Source organism: Alligator mississippiensis, chromosome 1, assembly GCF_030867095.1.
Source record: "Alligator mississippiensis isolate rAllMis1 chromosome 1, rAllMis1, whole genome shotgun sequence".
Taxonomy (NCBI): domain Eukaryota; kingdom Metazoa; phylum Chordata; order Crocodylia; family Alligatoridae; genus Alligator; species Alligator mississippiensis.
The window spans coordinates 447197199-447221134 of NC_081824.1; the positions used below are offsets into that span (position 1 = coordinate 447197199).

Consider the following 23936-nt stretch of genomic DNA (forward strand, 5'->3'; position numbering starts at 1 on the left):
ATTTCATAATTGATTTTAATGAATGCCCTATCATGCATCTCCTGGGTGACTCTTGGCAGTCTCCTGGAGCTTGTATCTCATTCCTGGGGACTCCAGGGCAATCCTGGGGGGGTCGGCAACCCTAGTTAAAAGTGTGTTTTTGGTCTCTCAAGTGAACCACAGCAGTCGCATGACAGCTTGTCAGAGGCAGTTGTCTATGTTTAGTTATATAAAGTGTTTTTTATATATATATATATATATATATATATATATATATATATATATATACACACACACACACACACACACACACACACACATATATATAGTTATATATATATTTGTATAGTTTAAATAGTTTTATATATATGTAGTTATATACAGCTTATTTATATATATAGTTATATATATACAGAGATATATAGATATATATATATGTTTAGCTGTTTATATTTATTAGAAATAAACATTTGGGCAAAAACTCAAAAGCCCCTACTGCCACTGAGCGCCCACTGCGCAGGCGTCCCGGGGGCGGGGCCAAGCACTCACAGGCGGGCTCTGCGGCCAATCAGCGTCCGGGGGGGTGCAGCGGGAAGCCGCCGTCTCCACAACAACCTCAGGGCGGCAACTTCCGCCTCCGTAATCATGGCGGACACGCGGCCCGGCCTCGGACGTGACGCATTGATCTGCTCATAGGCGGGAAGCGGCTGAGCCTGGCCCCACCCCGCCCCGCCCCGCCCCGCCCCTATGGTCTGCGCGCGGCGCCTTGTGGGACGGCGGCGGAGTTATGGTGGTGGCCTAGGCGCCAGGCAGCGCAGCCGGGAGTGGCGCGGCGCCCGGGGAGGCGCGGGGCTAATACGGTGCGTTGTGGGCGGGGGGAGCGAGGCCTGCTCGGGCAGGGGAGGGGTTGCTGGGTCCTCGCAGCGCCTCCCGCCGGCAGAAGGGGGGGGGAGGAGCCGAGAGCAGGCCCCCGCCGCGCCGGGCCCCGGCGGAGCTGGAAGCACCGGGGGCGGCGCGGTGTTGGGGCAAAGGGGCATCCGCAGCCTCCCGCCCGGCCTCCGGGTCACGTCCTGCAACGCTGGAGGCTGCGAGCGGAGAGGAGCCATTGAAACAACCCCCCCGGTGACACCAGCTGCTGGGCAGCCTGGACCGAGGGCCTGGTCCAGCAAATGGCAAATTTGTGTGTTCTTATGTGACTCCTCGGTGGTGTCACACTTCAGCCTGACCCGCTTGAAAATCTCCCTCCCTTTCAGTATAACGAAATGGTTGCCGGCCGGGTTGTGACAGGCCGTGTTGCAGCCCAGGTGTGTGAACGCCTCGCGTTAGGAAGCGTTCTCGACGCGGTGATTCCTAGATAGCGCACCCGCGGGTACGTGTCTCTCACCACAGTTAGTAGTAACGGCCATATTTTGCATTGGATTCCCAAGTAGCTGAGATGACAACAGCTGCCAGGCCAACGTTTGAACCTGCGAGGGGTGGGCGAGGAAAAGGCGAAGGAGACTTAAGCCAGCTCTCCAAGCAGTACTCCAGCAGAGATCTTCCTTCTCACACTAAAATCAAATACAGGTAAGCGCTGGTTTGTTTCTCCTGAAATATTTTGCGCAGCGATTCTTCGTTAAACCTAGTTTGAGACGCGAGTAATTATTGAAAAACAAGTACTATAATTATTAGCCCTCTGCGTGGAAAGGGGATTACTGCTGAACTAGAAAAAGAACTGCAAGCTTTAGCCTAAGGGGCAGATACAGAAGATAAAATGGATTTGAAATTATTAGAGTGTTTTATTATTGAATGTACTGTTAACTTGCGGTTTCTGGGTACCATGATGGAAGCAGGTATTCAGAAGTGGTCTGGGTACACAGAGGGTGAACTGGATAAGAAAGATATCCTGCCCCCAGAGGTTGTTTTGGGAAAGGATATAGGGACATGTTAGACAGGAAGACGTAACTGTATGCATATCATAACTGGTAACATTTACAGAACAAATAAGGTGATGAGACATGCTAAAAATGGTTTTTGAGGTTGGATGGGGTCTTAAAAAAAAAAAAAAAGGACAGATAGTTTTGAATGAACATATTGATTAAAAAATAACCTGTGGAGAGACTGGCAGGTGGAGGAGGATAATAGACTCGCATTGGGCAAGGTAGATCACTTGGCAGTTTTGCCCGTTCACTTCCAGTATCTTCAGTGATGTTTTCCTTTACTTTTATTACCAACCACATTCTGAAAGTGTTTGTTCTTTAGGTCAGAGGTGTCAAATATATGGCCTGTGGGCCAGATCTGTCCCATGCAGCCCTATCATTCAGTCTGCGGTGCTGCCTGTAGGTCTTGGATCATCCCCATGTGCTGCATGTGGGATGCGGGGCTGGTCGGGATCAGGGAAGTAGACTAGTTCCCCACACAACATGGGGCTGGCATGCTTACTGCATGCAGTATGTGGGGCTGGTCCAGGAAGCATGCCAATTCTAGCATGCAGGGGGCAGTCTGTATACCTGATTTCAGCCTGTAGACTGGCCCTGTGCCTCTCATTTGATCTGCTGGGCTGGATGAGTTTGATGCTCCTTCTTTAAGTTTATGATGGCTTTTTAGTAGAAGGAATGTTGTTGTGATTTTTCATTTACAGAGGGCAGTGTAGGCAAAAATGCATACGAGTATATAATATATAACTTATTGTTCTTTTGGATGGTTTTTTTTTGGTATCTTCTGCTATTCTTCCTGAACACTGATCTAATAGGTTGGCTTTGTTAAATATATAGCCAGAACTTCATCACACAAATTTAAAAGTGGTCACTTTAGTCCGTCACCTCTTTTTGAATGACACGGTAACATTTTGGATTCTTGTGATGGTAACATCAATTGTGGGCACTCCAGTTCCTTGTTCTTATTTATACAGTAGGAAAATTGAACAATATGTTAATACTTATGGTATATTTTATAACTGCTGAAGTCTAGGATTCCTTTAGGTATTGTAAGCACTTATTTCTAGAAGTGAGTTCATAGAGGGGTGGAGTTCATTCCTGTTCATTTCACTTGTTTTACATTCTTTTAATATTGGCACCTAAAATTGAACAGTCCTTGGAAACCTTATATTAATGTGGGTTAATATAAATCAACTTTGCTGACAGAGACTTCTTAAGTATGCATGAATGGAAATATTGTATATAAAAATTTATTGATGTGCTTTTTCCTACTTAGACAATTAGGGTTGGAAGGGACCTTAGGGGAGGTCAAGACTGTTCTCAGTGGTGGCAGATAACAGAACAAGGAACAACGGGCTCATGTTGCAGAAAGAAAAGTTTAGGTTGGATATTAAGAAAAACTGTCTCACTAAGAGGGTAGTAAAGCACTGGAACGGGCTACCCAGAGAAGTTGTGGAATCTGCATCCTTAGAGGTTTTCAAGACACCGGTAGACAAATCCTTGGTTGGGATGATCTAGTTGGGGACAGTCCTGTTTTGATCAGGGAGGTGGACTAGACCTCCTAAGGTCCCTTCCAGCCCTAATTTTCTAAGTAGGAAAAAGCACATCAATAAGTGTTTATATACAATATTTCCACTCATGCATATTTAAGAAGTCTCTGGTACCATCACAAAAATTAGGGTTGGAAGGGTCCTTAGGAGGTCATCTAGTCCAACTCCCTGTTCAAAGCAGGACTGTCCCCAACTAGATCATCCCAACCAAGGCTATGTCTACCGGTGTCTTGAAAACCTCTAAGGATGTAGATTTTACAACTTCTCTGGGTAGCCTGTTCCAGTGCTTTACTACCCTCCTAGTGAGAGAGTTTTTCCTAATATCCAACCTTAACTTCTCTGGCTGCAACATAAGCCCATCCTCTTTGGAACCCCACTTCGGGTAGTTGAACACTGTTATTAAATCCCCTCTCAGTCTTTTTTTCTGCAAACTAAATAACCCTGGTTCCCTCAGCTTCTCATAAGTAGGGACCTACCTAAATTGTGGTGCAAGCATGCTAATTTTGTTCCTTGTCATGTGTCTTCCCCCCTCTGCCCCCATCCCCCAGGCTGATTAGAGGGGTACTGGTGACCCCACTGCTTGTTGCTTATCAGCCAAGAGATAAAAAAAAATACTGTCTTAAAATATGCCGTGGATTTTGTCTGCTGGCTGATCAGTAACGAGCAGCAGGGCAACTGGGGCCCCATAGCCAATCAGCAGTGGGAGGCAAAAAAACCGTGGCCTATCTAAAACAGTGTTCTTTGCATCCTAACCAATGACCAGCAAGCAGCAGGACAGCTGGGTCTCCACCACTTAGCAGGGGAGTGGGGGAGCATGGCAAAAAGAGCAAGATTAAAGGAACTGCTGTGCAGTGCATTTCTGCCAAGATTTAGGTAGGTTCCTGCTCATAAGTCATGTTCCCCAGCCCTCTAATCACTTTTATTGTACTCCACTGGACTCTTCATTTTTTCCACATCCTTTTGGGAGTGGTGGGAACAAAACTGGATAGAGTACTCTGGATGCAACCTCAATGGTGCTGAATAAAGGGAAGTAATCACTTCCCTCAATCTGTTGGCAATGCTCTTACTAATGCAGCCCAGTACGCTGTTGGCCTTCTTTGCAACAAGGGCACAGTTATTTGGAGGCTAGGAAAAAAAGATTTGTCATCTGATCATCTATCTAGGATTAACTGAAAATACACTGCCCTCTTGATCTTATCTGAAGAGGCCTGGGAAAACATGCATCCAGCAATAACTCAGGCTGTTATCATTTATAAAAGGAGGGGAAGAAAGAATGCTGTCCAGACCACCAGATCCTGGTGTTGTCTGGTACCGTATGTTTGGATACTGTAGTATTAGGTGTATTAGGAGTAGGGAAGAGAGAGAGGGTCATTCCTAACTTGCAGGTATCCTGTCTGGTCTTTAGATTCTGTTTGGAAGCCAGTGGAAATTAGATGAAGTTTTAATAATTTCTTGCTAGAGTAAGAGTTCTCCTCTAATGACATTTCATGCTGTGCATTGCCCAAAAGAACATTTTAATTCCTGGTAACCACTTCTCACACGCAAATTTCCACATGGCCTGCATGTGGAAATTGTTACCAACTGACAGCCATCTCTTCTCATTTCTCTTTCCATGTCTGGTTCTAGACAGACCACTCAAGATGCTCCTGAGGAAGTGCGTAACCGTGACTTCAGAAGAGAACTGGAGGAGAGAGAACGTGTTGCTGCAAGAGAAAAGAACAGAGACAGACCAACAAGAGGTAACAGAATTACATACTGTAACAAATCCAGGTTGGGCATCAGGAAGACAAAATCTAGGAACTCGAGTTTCAGAAATGCAGGCCCAGAGTCCCTGAGCTGAAGGAGAGCTTCTGCTAAGTATTGCTGCTACCAGAAGACCTATCTTTAGGCCAGGCACTAGAAAATATACTTGGTGTCAGATTGGTGCAATACTAAAGGATCTTTTACTCTTGAAAGAAATTCATATTTTCATGTTCCTTATGGTGTTAGTAAGACATATTATTAATACCTGAGTGCTGGTGTACTGTGGAATGGGAATGATCACGTGGAATTTAGTATTTTAGTCTGCATGGTGATGTATGTAAAATGTACTACTAATAGCTTAGAGCAATAATCGTCTCTAGGTATTAATACAGCATCCATTAGAAAGGTTGGAAGATAAGGCCATTCATACTCTAAACTGCAAAACATGTGTTGCCTGCGGTACTCCAAATCCTCAGTGCTTATCAGCAATCTTCATGTAATACTGGGGGTTCCTTTCTCATTTGGATCTTGGAAGTTGAGCAGTTTAACTATAGCTTCTCATGTTAACCTCTTTCCCCTTTGACATAATTACCTAGAACAGCAGTTCCCTAACTGACAGATTACGTACCATCAATTTAAAATGATACAGCCTTAAGTACCACCAGCAAATTTTTCATACACATAGGTAACACTGCGTATTAGAACAGGGGCAGTAGCTGGGGTAGATGGGGCTCCAGGGTGGGTTGTGGGATGATTGGAACCCCAGGAGGCTCATCCAGTGGTGCAGGGAGGCTCCTGCCACTGCGCACACCCTGGGGGAAGCATGGAGGCATGTACCCCCTGGATTTGGCTGTCGGGTGGAGGCTCTGCCCCACTGCTGTTGCCTTGGGAGCCGCATGTGATGCCATGCGCCTCCTGTGTGCTGGCTGCACTGTCCCCCTCCTGGCAGCAGGAAGCACATGCCATCGCAATCGACTCCTGAGGCAACAGCAGTGCGGCGCAGAACCCAGCACGCAGTGGGTAGCCTTCCTCCACCCCATGCACAAATCTGGGGGGCATATCCCCCCCCATGCCTCCCCCTGAGGTGCATGCAGCAGTGGGAGCCCGCCCCGTGCTTCTGAATGAACTGCCCAGGGCTCTGACTGTCCCCATGACCCATCCCAGGGCCCCATTCACCCCAGCCCTTACCTCTACCCTTCCCTCCCTCACTGTGGGGGGCCTTGATTTGTGCCCCCTCTTCTTGGCTCTCCTGCCCCCTTACCTGCTGGGTGCTGCTCCACACTTGGCTGCCTCGCTGCTCCCCACCAGCCTTCCATCGCCTATGCACATACCACTTGCAGGTTGTCTGCGTACCACAGTTTGGGAACTGCTGACTTAGAATTTAAACATTCAGTGTTTCTTTGATTTTTTTGGGTGTACCAGGAGCCCTTCTCTGGTTATCTTTGTGGAAGGGGTCAGCTCAGGCAATAGGAGTTAAAGGAGTGCTGAAAAATACGTGCAAGCTTTTATTCTAAGGAGTGACAAATCACTTCCAAAAAAAGGTTATTTTATATAGTTCCTGTGTTTGCGTGAGGTAAGGTCAGGTTTATCAGACATTTGCTACATCTGTTCCTTTGTTTCAATACCTTTTTATTTCTTTCCCCACAGATCATACAACATCATCTTCGGTGTCTAAGAAGCCGCGATTAGATCAAATTCCTGCAGCAAATCTGGATGCAGATGATCCACTTACAGACGTATGTATTCTCTGTTGTCCTCCACAGGGTATTTGCTAAAGGTACATTTTGTGCTTGCATATGTGTTGAGGGCATTGAAACAGGTAACCACCAGATAATGGTTTGAGCACATCTTTCTGAAACATCTGGCAGAGGAGTTTGGAGGTGTAGAGTAGCTGAGAAGGTTCTGCTTTCAAACCCAAATATCAGTACAAAACCTGTGTAGCTCCTCTTCACATGTGCCTGGCAGCCCAGATCAGTGAGATGTGTGGAGTTTGCATACACCAGCAAAGTGGGGACTTCCTCAGTAATAAGTACAGAAGAGACTTGGATTACATTTAAATACCTAATAGCTGGAATTCATGAAAAGTGGAGCCCTAGGACCCTCCCTTTACTCTGTCCAAGCACTGAATCTTGGCTTTGGCTTCTCTCCTATCTCATGCTAGGCTCTAGCTGGGAGGTCTAGTAATTTGCTTGGTAAATGGTGGTAGTGGTTTGTTGTTTGTCCCCCTTTAAACCTTGTTTGCATCTGGATGCCCCAGTATTGGAAGTGATGCACAGGAAACTAACCATGAACTGCTAAAATTATACCCTTTCAGAATATGCTATGTTGCTATTCAGTTACAGCTGCACTTGGCTTTAGTTTAATGTTCTAGGTTTCTCTGATCAGTTGTATGTGGAAAGGTGGAGGAGATGCATACCACTGATCCCAAATGGCAACAGTGGAAAACTACAATCATGCAATACAGAAGCCTGGAAATAAATCCACTTGTGGATGAGGGTTGTTGACAAGCATTGGTCCCATTCCTCTTGCTCTTCATTCATCTTCTCTTCTCTTACCAGCTCCCACTGCTGTCACCTTGTCCCCAGAGTGAGAACCCTAATAATGTAAAACTTTTTCACTTGAGCTTTGAAGTGAGGACTTGATGCTACCCTATTAGAGTGACCCTATTAGGTGTTGTTTCCATCACAATGCTCCTAAAGAATGAGTAGAAGAAGAAAAGTCCTGTTCATTTTTGCCAGTATTGCTAGATTTTGTTAATCCTGACAATGCAGTTGTGTTTTAAAGATCAAATGGCATTACTTTCCTCGTTTGCCAACCTGTTGCATGCCTGGCAGTTGCACAAAGTAGCCAAAGTTCTAGGTTTAAGGGATGAGAATAAGTAAAGTACATTCTAATGTGGTGATTGTGCTTTATACTCCTGCTGTCCTTCTGCAACATTTTATTATTTATTAAAGGATTTTTTCTTTTGCAGCTTATTCTGTTCTGTGGGCATGTGACATATATACTAGCATAATGATAATTTTGTTTTGGTAGTAGTTCCTAGTGAAAGCTTCCTTGTGAAAGATGATATACGTGCCTGTAACCAAAAGGCGGTTTCTGCTAAACAGGGCTTTCAATCTGAAGGCACAACCAGAGACTAGGTTGTTTAAAACAGACAAATGGAGAAGGAGTGAGGACTGTGTGCAAGTGCAATATAGTTATTTTGCAGTTAATTGTGTCGGTATGTCATCTGCCTTTTGTAAAAACAATTGCAGTTATTTGGTTGAAAACAAATGCTTCCATTTTGTGTCTTTTATTTTTATATATATATATATATATATATTAGTAAAAGCTGAGTTATCTGGCACCTTACAAGCTGACATGCTCTGTTAACTGGCATGTCGGGTTGTAAAAGAAAAGTGAAACCGGAAGTGCCCACTGTGGCACTTCCAGTTTCATGGAGCCCCCACAACTGGGGGAAAGCAGCCTGCGCTGTCAAGACCCCACGGCCCCGGGCATAGCAGCCTGTGCGGGTCCTCCCCCTCCCTGTACATCAGGACCTACAGGAGGGGCGGCGACACCCCAGACACAGTGGGACAGGCGGTGGCCCGAACGGGCAAAGATGCCTGTTCGGACCACTCAGTTATCCAGCATATTTTGTTATCCGGCACCCTCCACTCCCCCTGGGTGCCAGATAAAAAACCTTTTACTGTGTGTGTGTGTGTGTGTGTGTGTGCGTGTGCGTGTACATTCTGTATACAAACAAACAAAAATTGTATTGCACTTGCTGGCATTGCAAATTCCTAAATGCTTCAAGACTCTACTAGCAAGATCCAGTCTGGTTTGTGTGGGTCATCATCCCATCCCCCTTCCCCCCCACAGGACTGGTTGTTTTCAGTGTTTGGATAAGTGTTTAGGCTCTCTCTATCTTTTTGTCCATGAATAATTCACATCTTGCAAAAAAAGAAGCTACCTTTTTATTACATTGAGCAACTAGCCCACTATTTTCTTTTCTTCCTGTTAGGAAGATGATGAAGATGAGGATTTGGATGAGAGTGATGATGATGACACTGCAGCTCTTCTGGCTGAACTAGAAAAAATTAAAAAAGAGCGAGCTGAGGAACAGGCCCGAAAGGTAAGTTCTCCCAAATTAAGTAGCTTCTTTGCTTGTAAATTAACTTTAAAAAAATGCTGTGGTACCAAGTACTAGAAATGACACCATAAGATGGGATGACAGTTAGAACTGGTGGAAGTGAGTAAGTAGCAAGTTTAGTGCTGCTGTAGTCCTTTTGAAAGAGCACTTCCCAGATATATCATAGACTTCCTTTTACAACTAGTCATTACCACCAAAAATGTTTTTTGTAATAAATGTTTGTTGGTGTAACCAGGTGCAGGTTGGTTGAGCCTGCATAGGCTAAAACCTGCATTCATGGGCGGTTACCAGGTGTAGGATGGGCAGCTGCACAAACTTTTCCTAAACTCTCTGCCAGCGTGCTTAGTTGCAGCCTACGGCAATTTTGCTTTCCACGTGCCAAGTACTTCTTGACTGGAAACACTGTTTTTAGCATTGATTTGGACTTCTGGTGACTCAGTTAATGCTACCAGTATAATTTAATTTAGGATTGTAGATTCAGCTTTCCCCTGGTAGAAGGTAGTGCACTAATTTGATGTGTATACCCTTATGCCTGAGTTCTATTTAACTAGCTGCTTTTTGTGACAGATCAGTTTTGCCATCAGAGGGAGCTCAAGTCATAAATACACATCCTCAAGCCATACTGATGTGATTGCACATGAGTAGTAATCAAAGAAGGAACCAAATGAAATTTTTATACTATGGGAATTAATCTTTTCACATTTTGATCCAGGACTTTGTCCCGAGTTCATTTGCACTACTGTAGGAGAGAGAGGATCCTCAGTGGTTCCCCTAGCAGGGAATGGCTTTTGTGCTAACCCCACTTACAGCTACTGGTGTAGGAGGTGGGAAGGTGTGACTGCAGTGCATTGTGCTTTGATAATCCCTGCTTAGCAAATATACTTTTTGGGGTAGAGGGATTTACTCTAACAGCTGGGTCCAAACTAGAATCTGCCAGAACTGTGGACCTCAGAGTCTGTTCTAGCTTTCCCTCCTGCTGAATGCAGTCAAGAACCTAGCCTGCAGCACTGATGGCACTGGACTTATTTTCAGAATTGCATAGTGTACTGTGAACAGGGAAACAACAAATGAGGAACTGTTATCTCTCTTCTTGGGGAAAATCACTTTCCAAACCATGCAGTTTGTCCAATAAAATATATACATTATAAGTAGGATGTTCTCAAAGGCAGTATAGGTTAGGATATATCAAGCTGGCTATGTTTAATCCCTTTCAGGGAACCTGAATTTATACATTATATAAATAGTATCTTTTGTTGGCCCAACTGTATAATTGGAGGAAAGATTAAATCAGCTTTTGGGCGCAAAGTGCCCTTCCTCAGGTTGTGCTCGAAAGCTTGTCTAATCTTTGTTCCAGCTCTACAGTTGGTCCAGTAAAAGTTATCACTGAAAAAATCCTTGCCTTATATTTCTTGGACCATCACAACTGCAACAACATTCCAAACTTACTCAAATGTAGATGCTAACATTTTAAAAATATGCTTTTAAATCTTTATCTTGTCAATCCCTAAAAGACCTTCAAAACCAGCTACCTGCGTGGAATTTTGTTTGCGAGAGGTAAAGGGCTGAGTTAACCTTGCTTGATTTGTTTTGGGGGTTGTTTTGTTTGTTTTTGTTAAAGTTTTGGTTTCTGAAACTACTGATACTTCAAATACCAGCTGTTGAGCTTATTGCACTAGCTGTTTTTAACTCGAGTCACTTTCAGGTATACTTTACCAAGATGCATAAGAATTACAGCACCAACCATGCATAATTATACAAGTAATCTGAGAAGCTATGCTCTGCAGTAATGACCTGGCACAACAGGATTTATTTAACACTCTGGCAGTGTTGCCTCACAATTTTCCTACACTTAAAACTTATTTAAACACAGTGGATTCTGTGTTAGCTGTATGTGCCACAATAAAAGGAAATTTCTGTTTTGATAACCTTAATGCAGATTCTTCTTACAATAAAAACTTAGAATAAGTTTTCAGTTTGAGTGGAAGCTGGAATTATACTTTTGTATTAACAGCTTAGCTTGTTGCAGTCACCCACGTGCCTGTGGCACTGCAATTTGAATTTATGGCTGTAACTCACTATACACAATGTTACATTTATATTTTTAGATTTATATTAAATATACAAAACACAGAGACAACAGATCGATCAGATTTCTAAGCTGTCTTTTTTTTTCTATGCCTGTAGAGGGCATTCAAAGCTGTAAAGTGCCTAGTACAGTATTCATCTTCATCTTCTGGCTAGTACAATATTCATCTTATTTCTGCTATCTTTTTTTCCCCTCTCAACTGCTAATACTCTTTATCCTCATTATTATGCCTGTTTTAGGAGTAAGTCAACATGAAAGAACACATGTATATGTCAAGTACGGGCAAAGACTTGAAGTGAATCACTGCCTCCTTTATTGCTGAATAAATATATATTTAATCTGGAGGTATGAACTGTAACACACTTGCTGTCTCTCGGCTAATGGCTAGAAAAGGCTGAAAATTGTTCTCTTGTTGACAAAAGCATTTTCATTAAATACTGATGACTTCTAAGAACTCAGTTTTATATTCGTAATTTTTCTACAAACATTTAGACTGCACTAATCAAAATGTCAATGTGAAAAACAGGCAATCCATTACTTGCCAAGTGATAGGAGGACAATTGTGTGGGAGCATACCTTTTAAAAAACTAAGAGAACTACGCAAGAGAAAATTATTCATCTGCACTGGCCCCACCACAGTGGGCTTTGTGAACTTTTGTGAACAATTGACTTCACCAGTTTAATTGGGACAGTGTCTGTAAAAATAGAATTTGCAAAATATTCCAAAATAATGTAACTTAATAATTCCTTAAGTGTAGATCTGCTCCCTAAGGCTCATAGGAGGGGACCACCACCCTGTTAGTGATATCAGGTTCACAAAGCTCACTGTAGTGGTATCAGTGCAAGAAATCAGAAAAAGAAAGCCTGTTTTTAAGCATAGCATGGTTTGGTGGCTGATGCAAGGAACTTGGAATACAGAAATCTTTGGGGATTTTTCCCTTATTTCGCTCTCAAACTTTCTATACAATCTTATTCAAGACGCCTAAAAGCCAAATCACTTTTTCTTGTAGGAACTGTTTTCACAGCTGCTGGGCTGTGAGAAGAAAAGTTCTTTCTCCTTTTCTGTCCCGCCATGAGCAAGCTACCTATGGCCTTGGCTTCTAGTGTCCTTTGCTCCCAGTCAGTACAGCTCCATTGCAGCCACAGTAGCTGTTAGGTGCCCCGCATAAAGAGTGGGTTCCATATTTAGTTGTGGGTTTCATAAGAGGAGAAATTTAGGATTATGAGAAGGTGTTACTGTCTAGTGCCTGGAGAGATTGCACAGGAGTAAACCATTGGCTCCCTGCATTCAATCTTGCCCATATAATATAAGACTGCAGCCTCCAACTTTGGTTCATCAAGTCTTCTCCTGCCCCAGTGGGTGCATCCTCATAGATAACAAAGTGTTTTTGGAACCTCTATGGGTATTTTATGGCTAACTGCATTATGTGATGTGGTTGTGAAGTGCTTTGTGCATCCATAGAGGTTGATGTCTTTCAGGTTATTATTATTTTATAAACTCTGGCCTAGGAATATTTGTGTACATAATTGAATTCAGGGTAATACCTTATTTACTCAAATATAAAATGTCCCTGAATACAAGATGATTCCCCCAATAATTATATTCTGTATATGGAACATTTATAAATTTGTTATAATTTTCCAAGTATGGAATCTAATTATTGAAGGTTTGCCTTGAATTTGTCTACCTCCCCTTGCTTCAGCAGGGAAAACAAATCTGGGGGGGGGAGGGGGGGGGGGTCAGGTAGTTTCCTTGCCCTTGGCCTCCTCCCAACTTCTTTCCTTTGCAACCACTCCCCCCATTATAGTCAGACCCTGCTCTCCCTGAGCACATGGAAGTGAGACGCAAATTTGAAAACACTGACCTTGAAATAAACAGCTGTAGAAATCTGCATGTGTAGTACCCATAGATTTAGTTCATCCAGAATTGATGCATGTTGCCTTTTTTAAAAACTGCTGCAAGTTTTAGCATAGGTACTCTGTAAACACAGTTTTAAGCAGTACATTGTACCTATGTGCATATAGTCCAAATTACGTACGATGTTGGCTGTCTCTCTTCCCCCTACCCCTCACTGCTTACCTTTTGGAGAGCTCTGGCTCCAACTCTGGGGCAGTCAGCAGCAGCTGTGCTTATGGCCTTGGCCTTGGCCTGGCCCAACTAGAGGGAATCAGCAGTGGCAGCTCTGGGCCCATTTGGGCCAGAGCTAGACATAAGCAATTGGTGGGGAGGGAGGATAGGCCAGGTTGTGCTGTCTGCCCTGTGCTTCTCCTAAGCCACACACCCTGTGTGCCTCTCTCCCACTATATGACCCACCCTAGTCTGGGGTAGGCGGCAGCCCAATTCTGGGTTTGAGGCCGAAGCTGCAGCTTAGCAGCCACCTGCCTCAGACTGGTCTACAAGTCTAAGAAAAGACTTTCTCCGTGCCCCTGCCCCATGTCGATTGAAGGAAAATAACCTTGTCTTGGATTTGAGTAAATATGGTAGTTACTTTGCAGTCTCCTCACTAGACCTCCATTCTGCTGTATTATTCACATCTACAGTATAATTATAAAAGCCAAAAGTGGAACAAATCCTAGACAAACATCACTGGGCACACAGGCTTTTGTTGAGTAGCACAACACAAAGGTGCAGGAGCATATATTTAAAGGTCAAATTTTTGTTGGCTTTGCTCTATCGGGAGCCTGCAGGGCCAAAATCTTAAAGCTATCCTGAGTCCAAATACAGTTCAGTATCAGGTTGCATATATCCTGTATTAATATTGCTACAGATATATGATTTATTTTTTTAAATAAAATTTTATGTTGTGTTTTAACCCTAAAACACCATTATTTTGAGTCCCTTTTAGGATACATTGCATGATTTTGTGATTTATATTCTCTAGCTACTTCCAAATCTGATATAAAATCAGAAGAATTCTATTAAAGTGTACCTCCAATAAATATCAATGAAAACCTAAAGAGAAATCTGGCTTTTCTAGATCTCTTTGCATGGCGTGTCTCCAAAGTTCAGTCAGTATTCATATTATAAAATTAACAGTGTTATAACCTTTATCAAGATGTTTCTTTATAGTGGGGAAAAAAAGTGGAAATCAGTGGCTGGGCCAAAGCCTATTGTAGCTGTTAAGTCCACTGAACTTTGGATAAGTCTTTGGTGTTTGCAAGCCCTTGCTTCCTTTGGAACTTGGTGGGGGCTGAGGGTGCTTAGTACCTTTTGTAAAATGTTCTAAAGAACAATGAATTGTGCGAATGAGAACCAATGAACTACTCAAAATAAAACACAGATTGGCATAAGTTCTCAAGCCTCCTTTCCTTCATTTTCTCCCTCCTTCCTGCCCTCCCCCCAATCCTTCTGAAATCAAAATTTAAGAGCTCATAATCCTTGAGAGATTTGAGTTGTCTTTCTGCACTTTTTATAATAATCTGAAGTGACCAATACAAATATTTTTACACCCATGAATGTTCAATTTGCGTGCTTTATTTTTTTGCAAACTATTCTTTCTATGTTCCTCTGGACTTGTTCAGAACTGTATAGATGTTGAACTTGCCGTGTATAGTTAGCAGACTTCTTCTGAATTTTGAAACTAAATATTGCCTTTTAGCGCATGTCAAAAGTTCCAAATTCAGCATCAGAAAAACTACTCTTGTGCTTGTCAGTTTTCAGCCACTTGCTTAAAATGTACATTTGAAATAATTAAAAACAAATATTTTTAAGAATTCCAAGTAGGAAGCTGAATGTGTGTGTGTGGAGTTCAAACCAAGTCATTTTAAAATTGGATCATCTTGTATTTTATCTGAAGACAGACTTCAGGTGTTTGTTTATCCCAAGTTTGGGTTTTTTTTGTTTTTGTTTTTTTTTTTTTACCACTGTTTATCTCACACCTGAATATATGACTTTACTTGTCATAGCCAAAGCAAAATCACCGCAGCTCTCGGCTTTGTTCTGAGCTTAATGTAAACTTCAACTCTTTTTGATAGTATGATATTTGAGTCTTTGTTGGATGTTGGCCTTTTTGTTCACTTCTAAAATGTATTTTTTTTGGTAGTTTAAGGTTCCTAATGATTAACAAATGTTCCTTTCACTATGCCATAGTAGGTAATGAGAAATGTGTGTAAGATCAACTGTAATTATGTTCCATACTTCTTGGACACTAGCAAATATTTAGACTCGTTAATATATAACAATAATAAACCCACATAGCATATGGGTGGAATTATATCAAATCTGTGTGGGTCTGAATATAAATATTCAAATTACTGTTACATAGATTTTTTTTTTCCTAATTTTTGTTTTCTGAAGTTCCAATTATTTAGATTTGTTATGACAGTATATAAGGTCTCAATTTACATAGGACTGGAAGGTCCTGGGTTCTTGTATTCTGTCCAGTGCTGTCACAGGCAACCACTTCATATTATCCCTATTCCTAAAAACCTGTTTTTAAAACTTAAGAGTGGGGGCAGCGGCATGGGGTTGTACCCCTCCCTGCTGTGGGGTAGGCAGGAGTGCATCACCAGGGCAGGTGAGCAACTTGCAGCAGAAAGGAGCTTCCCTGCCATGCCAGGTCCCACCCGCTGGGCTGCAGAGACCCCAGGGCAGGGCAGCAGGGTGGGAAGTCTGCGCCCATAGCAGGCAGCCTGCCCCCATCCTGCACACACATCTGGGGGGTAAGGGATCCTTTGCCCCCTGGGAGTGTGTTCTTTTGTTGGTTCTGATTTTCCTGTCTTTTTAATTTCGTGTGTTTGTAGTAAGGCAAGTAGAAATTCCCATCCTATACCCACAGTGTTACTTATTTTATATTTGTAATGTCCCCTTATTGTGTTTGGGTAACAGCCTTAGTCTTAGCCGTCTATCTTCATATTTGATAGATAGTTGGGTTTTTTTACTTCTGCTAACCAGTCTCCTTGCTTGTCTCTGAGCCCTACTATCTTTCTCTCTTAAGGTGGGTAACTAGAATAGGCTCACCGTACTGATTTCCTAAATGGCATATTCGTGTATTATTCTTCATCTGATTGATTATTATGTAATATATCCTAACTGTTCACGTTCTCTAAATACTGTTGCATCCTGGACAGAACTCTTTCCTGCGCTGTCCACAATGCTGCCATGGTCTCTGAGCTGATTTGATGGAGTTAATTCAGAACACAGTAAAGCATAGGAATAGCTCTCACTGAAGGGAGTAACTAGCATTTCTTCATACCTTTCAACACTTAATTTGATCTCCCATCATACTTCCTGTGTTTGATTTGACTGAGAAATCAAACTACCTGGGATAGTTTTCCATCACATAAAAATGTGGGCATCATCACCTCCTCGGTTGTTGTTTTTTAATGAGTAGATGTGGCTACAGATTTTTATCAGATTCCTGATTTTTGTCAATATGGTGAGCCTACTCTGAGTATGTATACTAGTCCCACCTGTCAGGAGATTTAAATGGTCCATGCATGTAGCTCAAAGATCCTGAACAGGCTTAGGTAGGATGTGGTAGAGCTGAACGTCACATAGTTGGTTTCCCCAAACATTACTTAATGGAAATATTCAGTGCTAACAGTCTTCTCTCCATAGCAGTAGGAAGCATCTGCCTGTGGCATGCTTTTGTTTGAAACCAGTTCATCCCAAAAATGCAAGTTCTTTTCTTTTGGGGGGATTAATTTTTATTTTATCTTTGTAAAGTTGTGGCATCACCTGCCTGATATTTTGAACAACTTTGAGTCTGTTTCTGGAAGCTTAGACCCAGATCCACAAAAGGAAGTTAACCCCAGAAAGCAGAACATAGGTAGAGTTTAGGCATCTAAATCCAAGAATTCAATCACTCCTCTGCCTAACCTCTCAGGGGCCCGGAAGTCCATAGGTTCTCTTAAGTTTTTATTGGCAAAATTCCCAAAGCTTCTTGAGTTTCATTTCTGCTTATGCACAGACCAGCTGCTGTCTTGAGGCATGAGCTGCTCAGTTCTACCACATCCTACCTAAGCCTGTTCAGGATCCTCGCGCTACATGCATGGGCCGTCTAAGTCTCCTGATGGATGGGACTAGTACAGATGTTCAAAGTAGGTTCACCATACTGATAAAATGCTGTAGCTACATCCACTCTTATTAAAAAATGGAGGATGTGGTGATGGTGCCCATCTTTTTTAAATAATGGACTGGACAGGAGGTCTCCCAGATAGTGAGAGACCTCTGTTCACTTCCCTCTTCTTCCTGGAGAGGAGCGAGGAGCCTAGTGACTGAGTTACCACCCTATAGTCTCTCTTTGCTATCTCTGGGACGGCTTCAGCTTTTTATCCTGTGACTGTTTCATCTAAAATTGAATCCAGGTCTCCTGCATTCAGGGTGAGTACTCTGTCTTTTGATTGTTATGTGAAAGGTGACTGGCAACTCTATTCCTCCTTTCAGTGTCTGAAAAGACGAGAGTGAATTGATCACCTATTTCCAAAAGAGATGACTTTGGTTACCAAACTCCAGATGGGATTTCATGCTTTGCCTCTACAGATGAGTTAGACACTTATTCCTTGGCAGGGGAAGAAGGATTAGTAGGATGGGTTGGTGCACACCCCTCTTCAGCATTTTCTATTGAATCACTTAAGCATTCCCCTCCTTAGTGCGCTGGTGAGTTTGTATCCCATTCTGAGGTATCCCATGTATTATACAAGAAACTAATGTGCCTAAGGCATGATACAGCTGGAACTACAAGGTGACTTGGCTAAAGACAGCGATATGAAATGGGGTGCCAATTTCATTTTTAAAAAGTTATTGACTATTAAATATATGATATGTCTGAGATTCCTCATTAGGGTAATGGTAACAAATGATATTTATGATCAAATGAAAATGTTATAGATTTTCTTGTTAGAATAATGCCACCTTGAATATACAAAATACTTAGTCTTTGAAGTGACTTCTAACTACTGCATTTTACAGTAAAACTTAACAGGTAGAATGAGTTTTGCCCACCTGTATATTTTTAACTAGGGACCATATGGATATTTGAAAATTAGTCCTGAAGCAGTGTCACGTTAGTAAGCAATATACTCTTGATTTAAAAATAAATTTGGGAACTTTTTCCATTCCTCAGGCAATTAATTGATATTAGTTTCAAACTGTTTGTGAAAGGAAGTCTGAGAGAGTGAAGGTTTGTTTCCATGTCTGTCTTCCCAGATATAAAGAGGTAAAGATTTTATGGGTGAGCTGATCTGTAAATTTTGTGTGCTGATAACTTCAAAATTATCTCAGAGTTCTTCATGAATAAATGATTGAAAACCTTGGTTTCCTAAATTATTCTGTATATGATATATTAGTGGAGTGCCTTTAGTGCATAGTAAATCTATCTTGTACATTCCTGCTAAATTGCCTGATATTCATAAATATGGTGAGTTAATACTGTACTAATAGCCTCTTGGAGAAATAAAGCTTTGAATATGTCAGAGTCACGTAGGTGGAGCTTCATTTAACATACCGTTTCATGTTGAGTGCGTGAAGCTCAGAGGCACTGGCTTGTGTCAGTATTCCAAGTATTATAATGCTGAATATCTTCTAAGTTTGATCTTTAAAAAAATGTTTCCTGTTCTGGGTTCCTTGGTGTCCCCTTCATCCATAAATTTTTGCAGTTAAAACAAACAAACAAAAAAAGTCACTGTCAGTGAATGTATCATAGTTTGTATCATTTATAAAAGCCCTGAATTTACTGCTGTGTAGTAGAACTGTAGCACTGAACATGATATTAATTTTAAAAAGTGTCCAGACCATGCTTTATTATACAAACATGTTATTTCATTATCCAAAGAAAAGGGGAAACTTTCTGGAGTTTACATCAAAGAGTGAACCTTGTAACACATTGAACGTTTTAAAAAAAAAAATGTTGACTTATAAAATGAATGTTGAGTATAATGATGTGTCGCGGGCCTGGATGCCAAGATTGCTCGTAAAAGAAGTCAGTGAAACCAGTTTTGTCACATGTGGTCACACTGCTTCCATTAGAATTTATTTGCGGTGGTGGGGAGCAGTGAGCAATGGAGACCCTGAATATAGGAATGCTTAAAACTTTGGTGTCATAAAATTAACAGGTGGTAGTATTAGTCATGTAGCTGTGATGATCCATGAATTTTGTGAGGCTTGGATTTTTTTAGGATGATTTTTTTTTTCTTTTTTCTTTTACTGGACCAGCTGTATAGTTGGGATAGAGTTAAGCAAGCCTCTGAAGGCAAGACATTCTTCCTCGAGTCTGACCAGAACCGGCCAGGCACTGCATAGTAAAAAGCAGTAATGGGAGGGGTTGAGAGAGATTCTCAGGGGTGGCAGATGCACAATTAGCAGGAAAAAAGAAGCTGATTCCTGGAAGGTCAAGGCCTATCAAAAGAGAAGGAGGGTCGTGATCACCTTTCATGTTTGGGGGGCATTTGGGAATTGGATTGGCTGTAACATGCCCTAAAACCAATATCAGTGTTAACTTTTCCTTTCTTGGTGTCCAGCCAATTTAAAAATATTTGTTCCAAAGTTCATCTTTTAAATTGTCTTCCCACATGTTGCACTTATGCAGCATTTTTTTTCTTTCATTTTATATTGAATTAAAATTAAAGAAATTGTGGGGTATGTATGTATATATGTGTATATGTCATTATTAACTAGATGTTAATTACTAGCATTGGAATATTAAAACAAAGGCAGAATTCATTTTTTTTTCTAGATGTCTGCACATTTACTGGGCAGGAAAACTAAGAATAAGGACAAACTTATTCATACATAAGTATCTTAAATCAGTTGGAAGGGATGACCTGAGCTAGAAGTTAGAACTGTGTGTGTGGGAGTTTGCAGCTAAGTTTGTCTTCTGTAAACTAGATTGGAAAGATGAGTCAAAATTAATGCGTCTTTTTCTCATTGTCAGGAACAAGAGCAAAAAGCTGAAGAGGAAAGGATTAGAATGGAAAACATTCTCAGTGGTAACCCTTTATTGAATCTTACCGGCCCAGCACAGCCCCTGGCAAACTTCAAAGTGAAGAGGAGGTACAGTGCTGTATTCTGTAATATCCTTTTGTCCCTTCTTGACATCATTCTGTAAAGGAGGAAAAATTGCATTGCTTCCATTAGTTTTAGTTCTCTACTCAGACCATATTTACAGTCAGTCTGAAATGAAGTTAAGATACTGTAATATGAAGATGATTGTTCAGAGGGAAGGTCTCCAAATCAGCTATCCTGTTTCTTTCTGAACAAAAGATGTTTGTAGCAAGTTTGTCATTGCCATTATAACACAACAGGGTGGTGAGAAGTGACAAATTCCTCAGTGAAAACCAAGGTTTATTTAGTGTTGGCAGTTAACAAACCTACACCACCCCCACCCCCCGCACTGTTTTTGTTGATTTATGGTAGGATTTGATAAGAAATATTCCACCTATTGTTCTATCTAAGTAAAATGGGATATAGGCTTGATTCAAATTCTTGTTGCACACTGTAGATTGGAAACCCTTTAGTCCCTTTGACATACCCTTTGGATTCCTTATTAACTCTTTCAGCATATAGTTTGTTAAAGGCCCCTGACACGTTAAATGTGTTACACAGTTAACTGGCTAATTGCACAGTAAATTGTGATTGGCTACACATGCAAAGTAACTATCACCACAACAATTAGGTTTGTACAAAGCTTCGGTCTGTGATTCGATTTGGCGGAGATTCGGCTCAATGCGGTGGCTGAATATCCAAATCTGAATTGAATCAGAGGACCCTTTAATCTCCCCAAATCTATTTGGAGCCCACCAAATTGATTTGGAGAGATTTGGATAGTTTTGACCATTCGGACATAGAGACAGCTTTAAATGATTTTTTCTACATACCTCTAGGTAGCAGGGGCTACCTGTGGTGCTTTGGCAGATGCAGCATCCCACAGCAGTGTGGGGGCTCCCCAGCACACTCAGCAGCAGACCCGGAAGTGGACCAGAAGCACTTCCAGTCCACTTTCTGGTCCACCAGAGAGCATGCTGCCCCCTCCTGGCTCGGCAACTGGTGCCTCCTGGATCTGTGGGGGGCACCTGGGATACCCCTGTGGCCAATCGCCGGGCCAGAGGGGTCCTGAGGGTCCCCCAGCGCACTCTGTGGCAGACACGGAAGTGGACCAGAAGTACTTCCAGTCCTTCTAGGTTTGCTGCCAAACACACTGGAGAGCCCCCCATGGTGCTGTGGGATGCTGCATCTGCCACAGCACCACAGCGATCACAGCCACGCTGCTACGTCAAGGCACATAGAAAAAACTTTTAAAGCTGTGTCTGCACCCAAATCACTGATTCATCAAATCAGCATTGAATCATCAGATTTGGATTCTGCCGAATTGAATCGGGGACAGTGATCTGAATCAAATCAATCGAATAGGGCCCGTTTCGCACAGCCCTAGTACCAATGGCCATCTAGCTATAAAAAAAATAAAAATAAAATAAAGGGCCAACCAGTTCCAAAGTTAGTGTTAAAAAGGTATAACAACTCTGTAGCTTGGGGTAAGGTGGGGCTCCCTTGTCCTTGGTGCTTCTGGGTAGGGAGAGAGAACTCAGGGCTGAGCTTTGCAGTGAGGCAAGAGTTTCTCCATGTTTTGTGGGTTATTTCCCACCCCCTGCCCAAAGCTGGCAAAGAGGATGTTTAGGGCCATCTCTTGTTTCGTCCAAGTGGGTGGTAAGCAAGCAGGGAATCCCTCTCCTCCTTCCCCCAAAGGTGCACATTTAAAATGATCAAGGTCTTTGTTCAAAGCTTGGGGTGCTTTTCCACATAAGTTTACACTGACTGGATAAGGGAGCATCCTGGGATACTGGAGACCCAACAGATAGTTGTCAGGCAGTGTGTTCCCTCAGTCTAGGCTTTGCTTTCCCCTGAGATGGGGAGAAAACCCTGGGCTGAGCAGGAGTGTCCCTGCTGGCCTGCTCCACAACGGGGGGAGGAGGAGGGCCAGAAGGAGTAGGTGATGTCTGTACTTGGTGCTGCCAGAGATTGGGGGAGAACCCTGGACTGAGCTCTGGCTAGGCAAGTGTTTCCCCATCCACCTGGCACTCTGGGGGTAATTTCTATATGCCTGCCCCCTAGATATACACCTAACTCTTTGCTCAGTGCCAGGGAGCGACTTCTTTGGTCTTGTTCTTGCTTGGCAGGGGGAGAGGGGAATTATCAGTGTGCCTTAGGTCAGTGTGGGGCTGGGGTTTCTCCACCCCCATTGCCTGGCTGTGACCCTGGGGGATGACTCCTTAGTAGAGGCATCTAACACCTTCAGTGGCGCTGCTGACCAGACTAACCAGCTGGGGGAGGTCTGCAGCAGTGCAAACTGTCGTGCCACTTTTTCCTCCTCATATAGTCATGCACAGGGCACAGTGTTTTTATCATGTGAGAAGTCATGCCACAATTGACATAACTTCTGTCAGGGGCCAAAGAAACACAAAGTGAAGTTGTTTTACTATTTAATAAATAATAAATTTAGTGGGCATGTTCACACGTGGCTATTAATGCTCAGAAATAGGCTCCAGAGAAATAAGCATTTTTTTCTGGAAACGTGCAGTCATCCAGAGCTTATTGCTGTCAGGCACACGTCTACGCACGCGCCCAGGATCACGGCACTTTGATCCGGGGCGAAGCGGCCCCAGCTGGCAGGGTCCCCCAGGGGTCATCCTGCCAGCCCCAGGGCTGCTCCCCCTGGCTTAGTGTGCTGCAGAGTGGCTGACTGGGGCATGACGATGCTTCAGTGCAGAGCTAGCAGGCAGGCATCCCCCACACTGAAGCACCCTTTTGCCCCAGCAACCTCCTCCAGCATCTTCACATGCAATGCTGCAGTTTTTTATTCTGCAGTAGGACAATACTTAGTATTTACAAGTACTATCCTGATGCAGAGTAAATTAAGTTTACTCCAGCATAATAGGGGCATATGTGTAGACACTGAGACATTTACTGTGCACCTAAATAGTTTACTGTGCGGTAAATATCTCATGTAAATGTGTCCAGTATGTATTAAAAGCAGTTGGGTTTTTTTCCCCTGGGAAGTTTACAGAGAATCATACCTCATTTCTATGTAGTAAATCTCATACGGTACATCTATATATTTCCTTTTTTTTTCTTCAGGTGGGATGATGATGTTGTCTTCAAGAATTGCGCCAAGGGGATAGATGAAACAAAAAAGGACAAAAGATTTGTAAATGATACCCTGCGATCGGAATTTCACAAAAAGTTTATGGAAAAATACATCAAGTAGTACAGTTTTATGTGCTTTATTGCTCAAAGACTCAAAGGGTCACCATGGTTGGGTTTTTTTTGTTTTTTTTCCTCCCCCTTTCCCTCCAACTTCATGGCTGAAAACTGTCTCCTGTCAGAATGCTTTTTCCAGGGTCACTGACAGGTTTTTAATTGGCTGTCACCCTGTGACTGGAATGTTATCCCTTTCAATATTCTTTTTACTTTTAACTAAACCATACTGTGGTTCATGATTTTCCCCCCACCCTGCAATTGATATGTGTTTTAATGGCCTTCTTACAAATGTTAGAAGAGGGAATCTGGTTTGCAATAAATATTTTAATTGTCTAAA

The 23936-nt window shown here is 42.5% G+C and overlaps 1 protein-coding gene across 2 annotated transcripts; it reads left to right on the plus strand.

The window, feature by feature from the left end:
* Window positions 1–729: 729 nt before the first annotated feature.
* On the plus strand, window positions 730–23936 carry CWC15 (CWC15 spliceosome associated protein homolog). Of its 2 annotated transcripts, none has more exons than XM_006278149.4 (7): window positions 730–839; window positions 1410–1545; window positions 5072–5184; window positions 6836–6924; window positions 9192–9302; window positions 20280–20398; window positions 23477–23936. In XM_006278149.4, exons 2-7 carry the CDS (start codon window positions 1415–1417, stop codon window positions 23604–23606), a joined length of 693 nt encoding a protein of 230 aa, XP_006278211.1. In that variant the 5' UTR covers window positions 730–839; window positions 1410–1414; the 3' UTR covers window positions 23607–23936. The 2 variants fall into 2 exon arrangements, with proteins under 2 accessions (XP_006278211.1, XP_019339190.1); XM_019483645.2 differs by having other exon boundaries at window positions 731–839; window positions 1407–1545.

Coding starts and splice junctions, on each gene's coding strand:
- CWC15 (XM_006278149.4), top strand. CDS start 1,415: ATGACAACAGCTGCCAGGCCAACGTTTGAACCTGCGAGGGGTGGGCGA. Junction 5,185..6,835: donor CAGAGACAGACCAACAAGAG/GTAACAGAATTA, acceptor CTTTCCCCACAG/ATCATACAACATCATCTTCG. Junction 6,925..9,191: donor CAGATGATCCACTTACAGAC/GTATGTATTCTC, acceptor TCTTCCTGTTAG/GAAGATGATGAAGATGAGGA.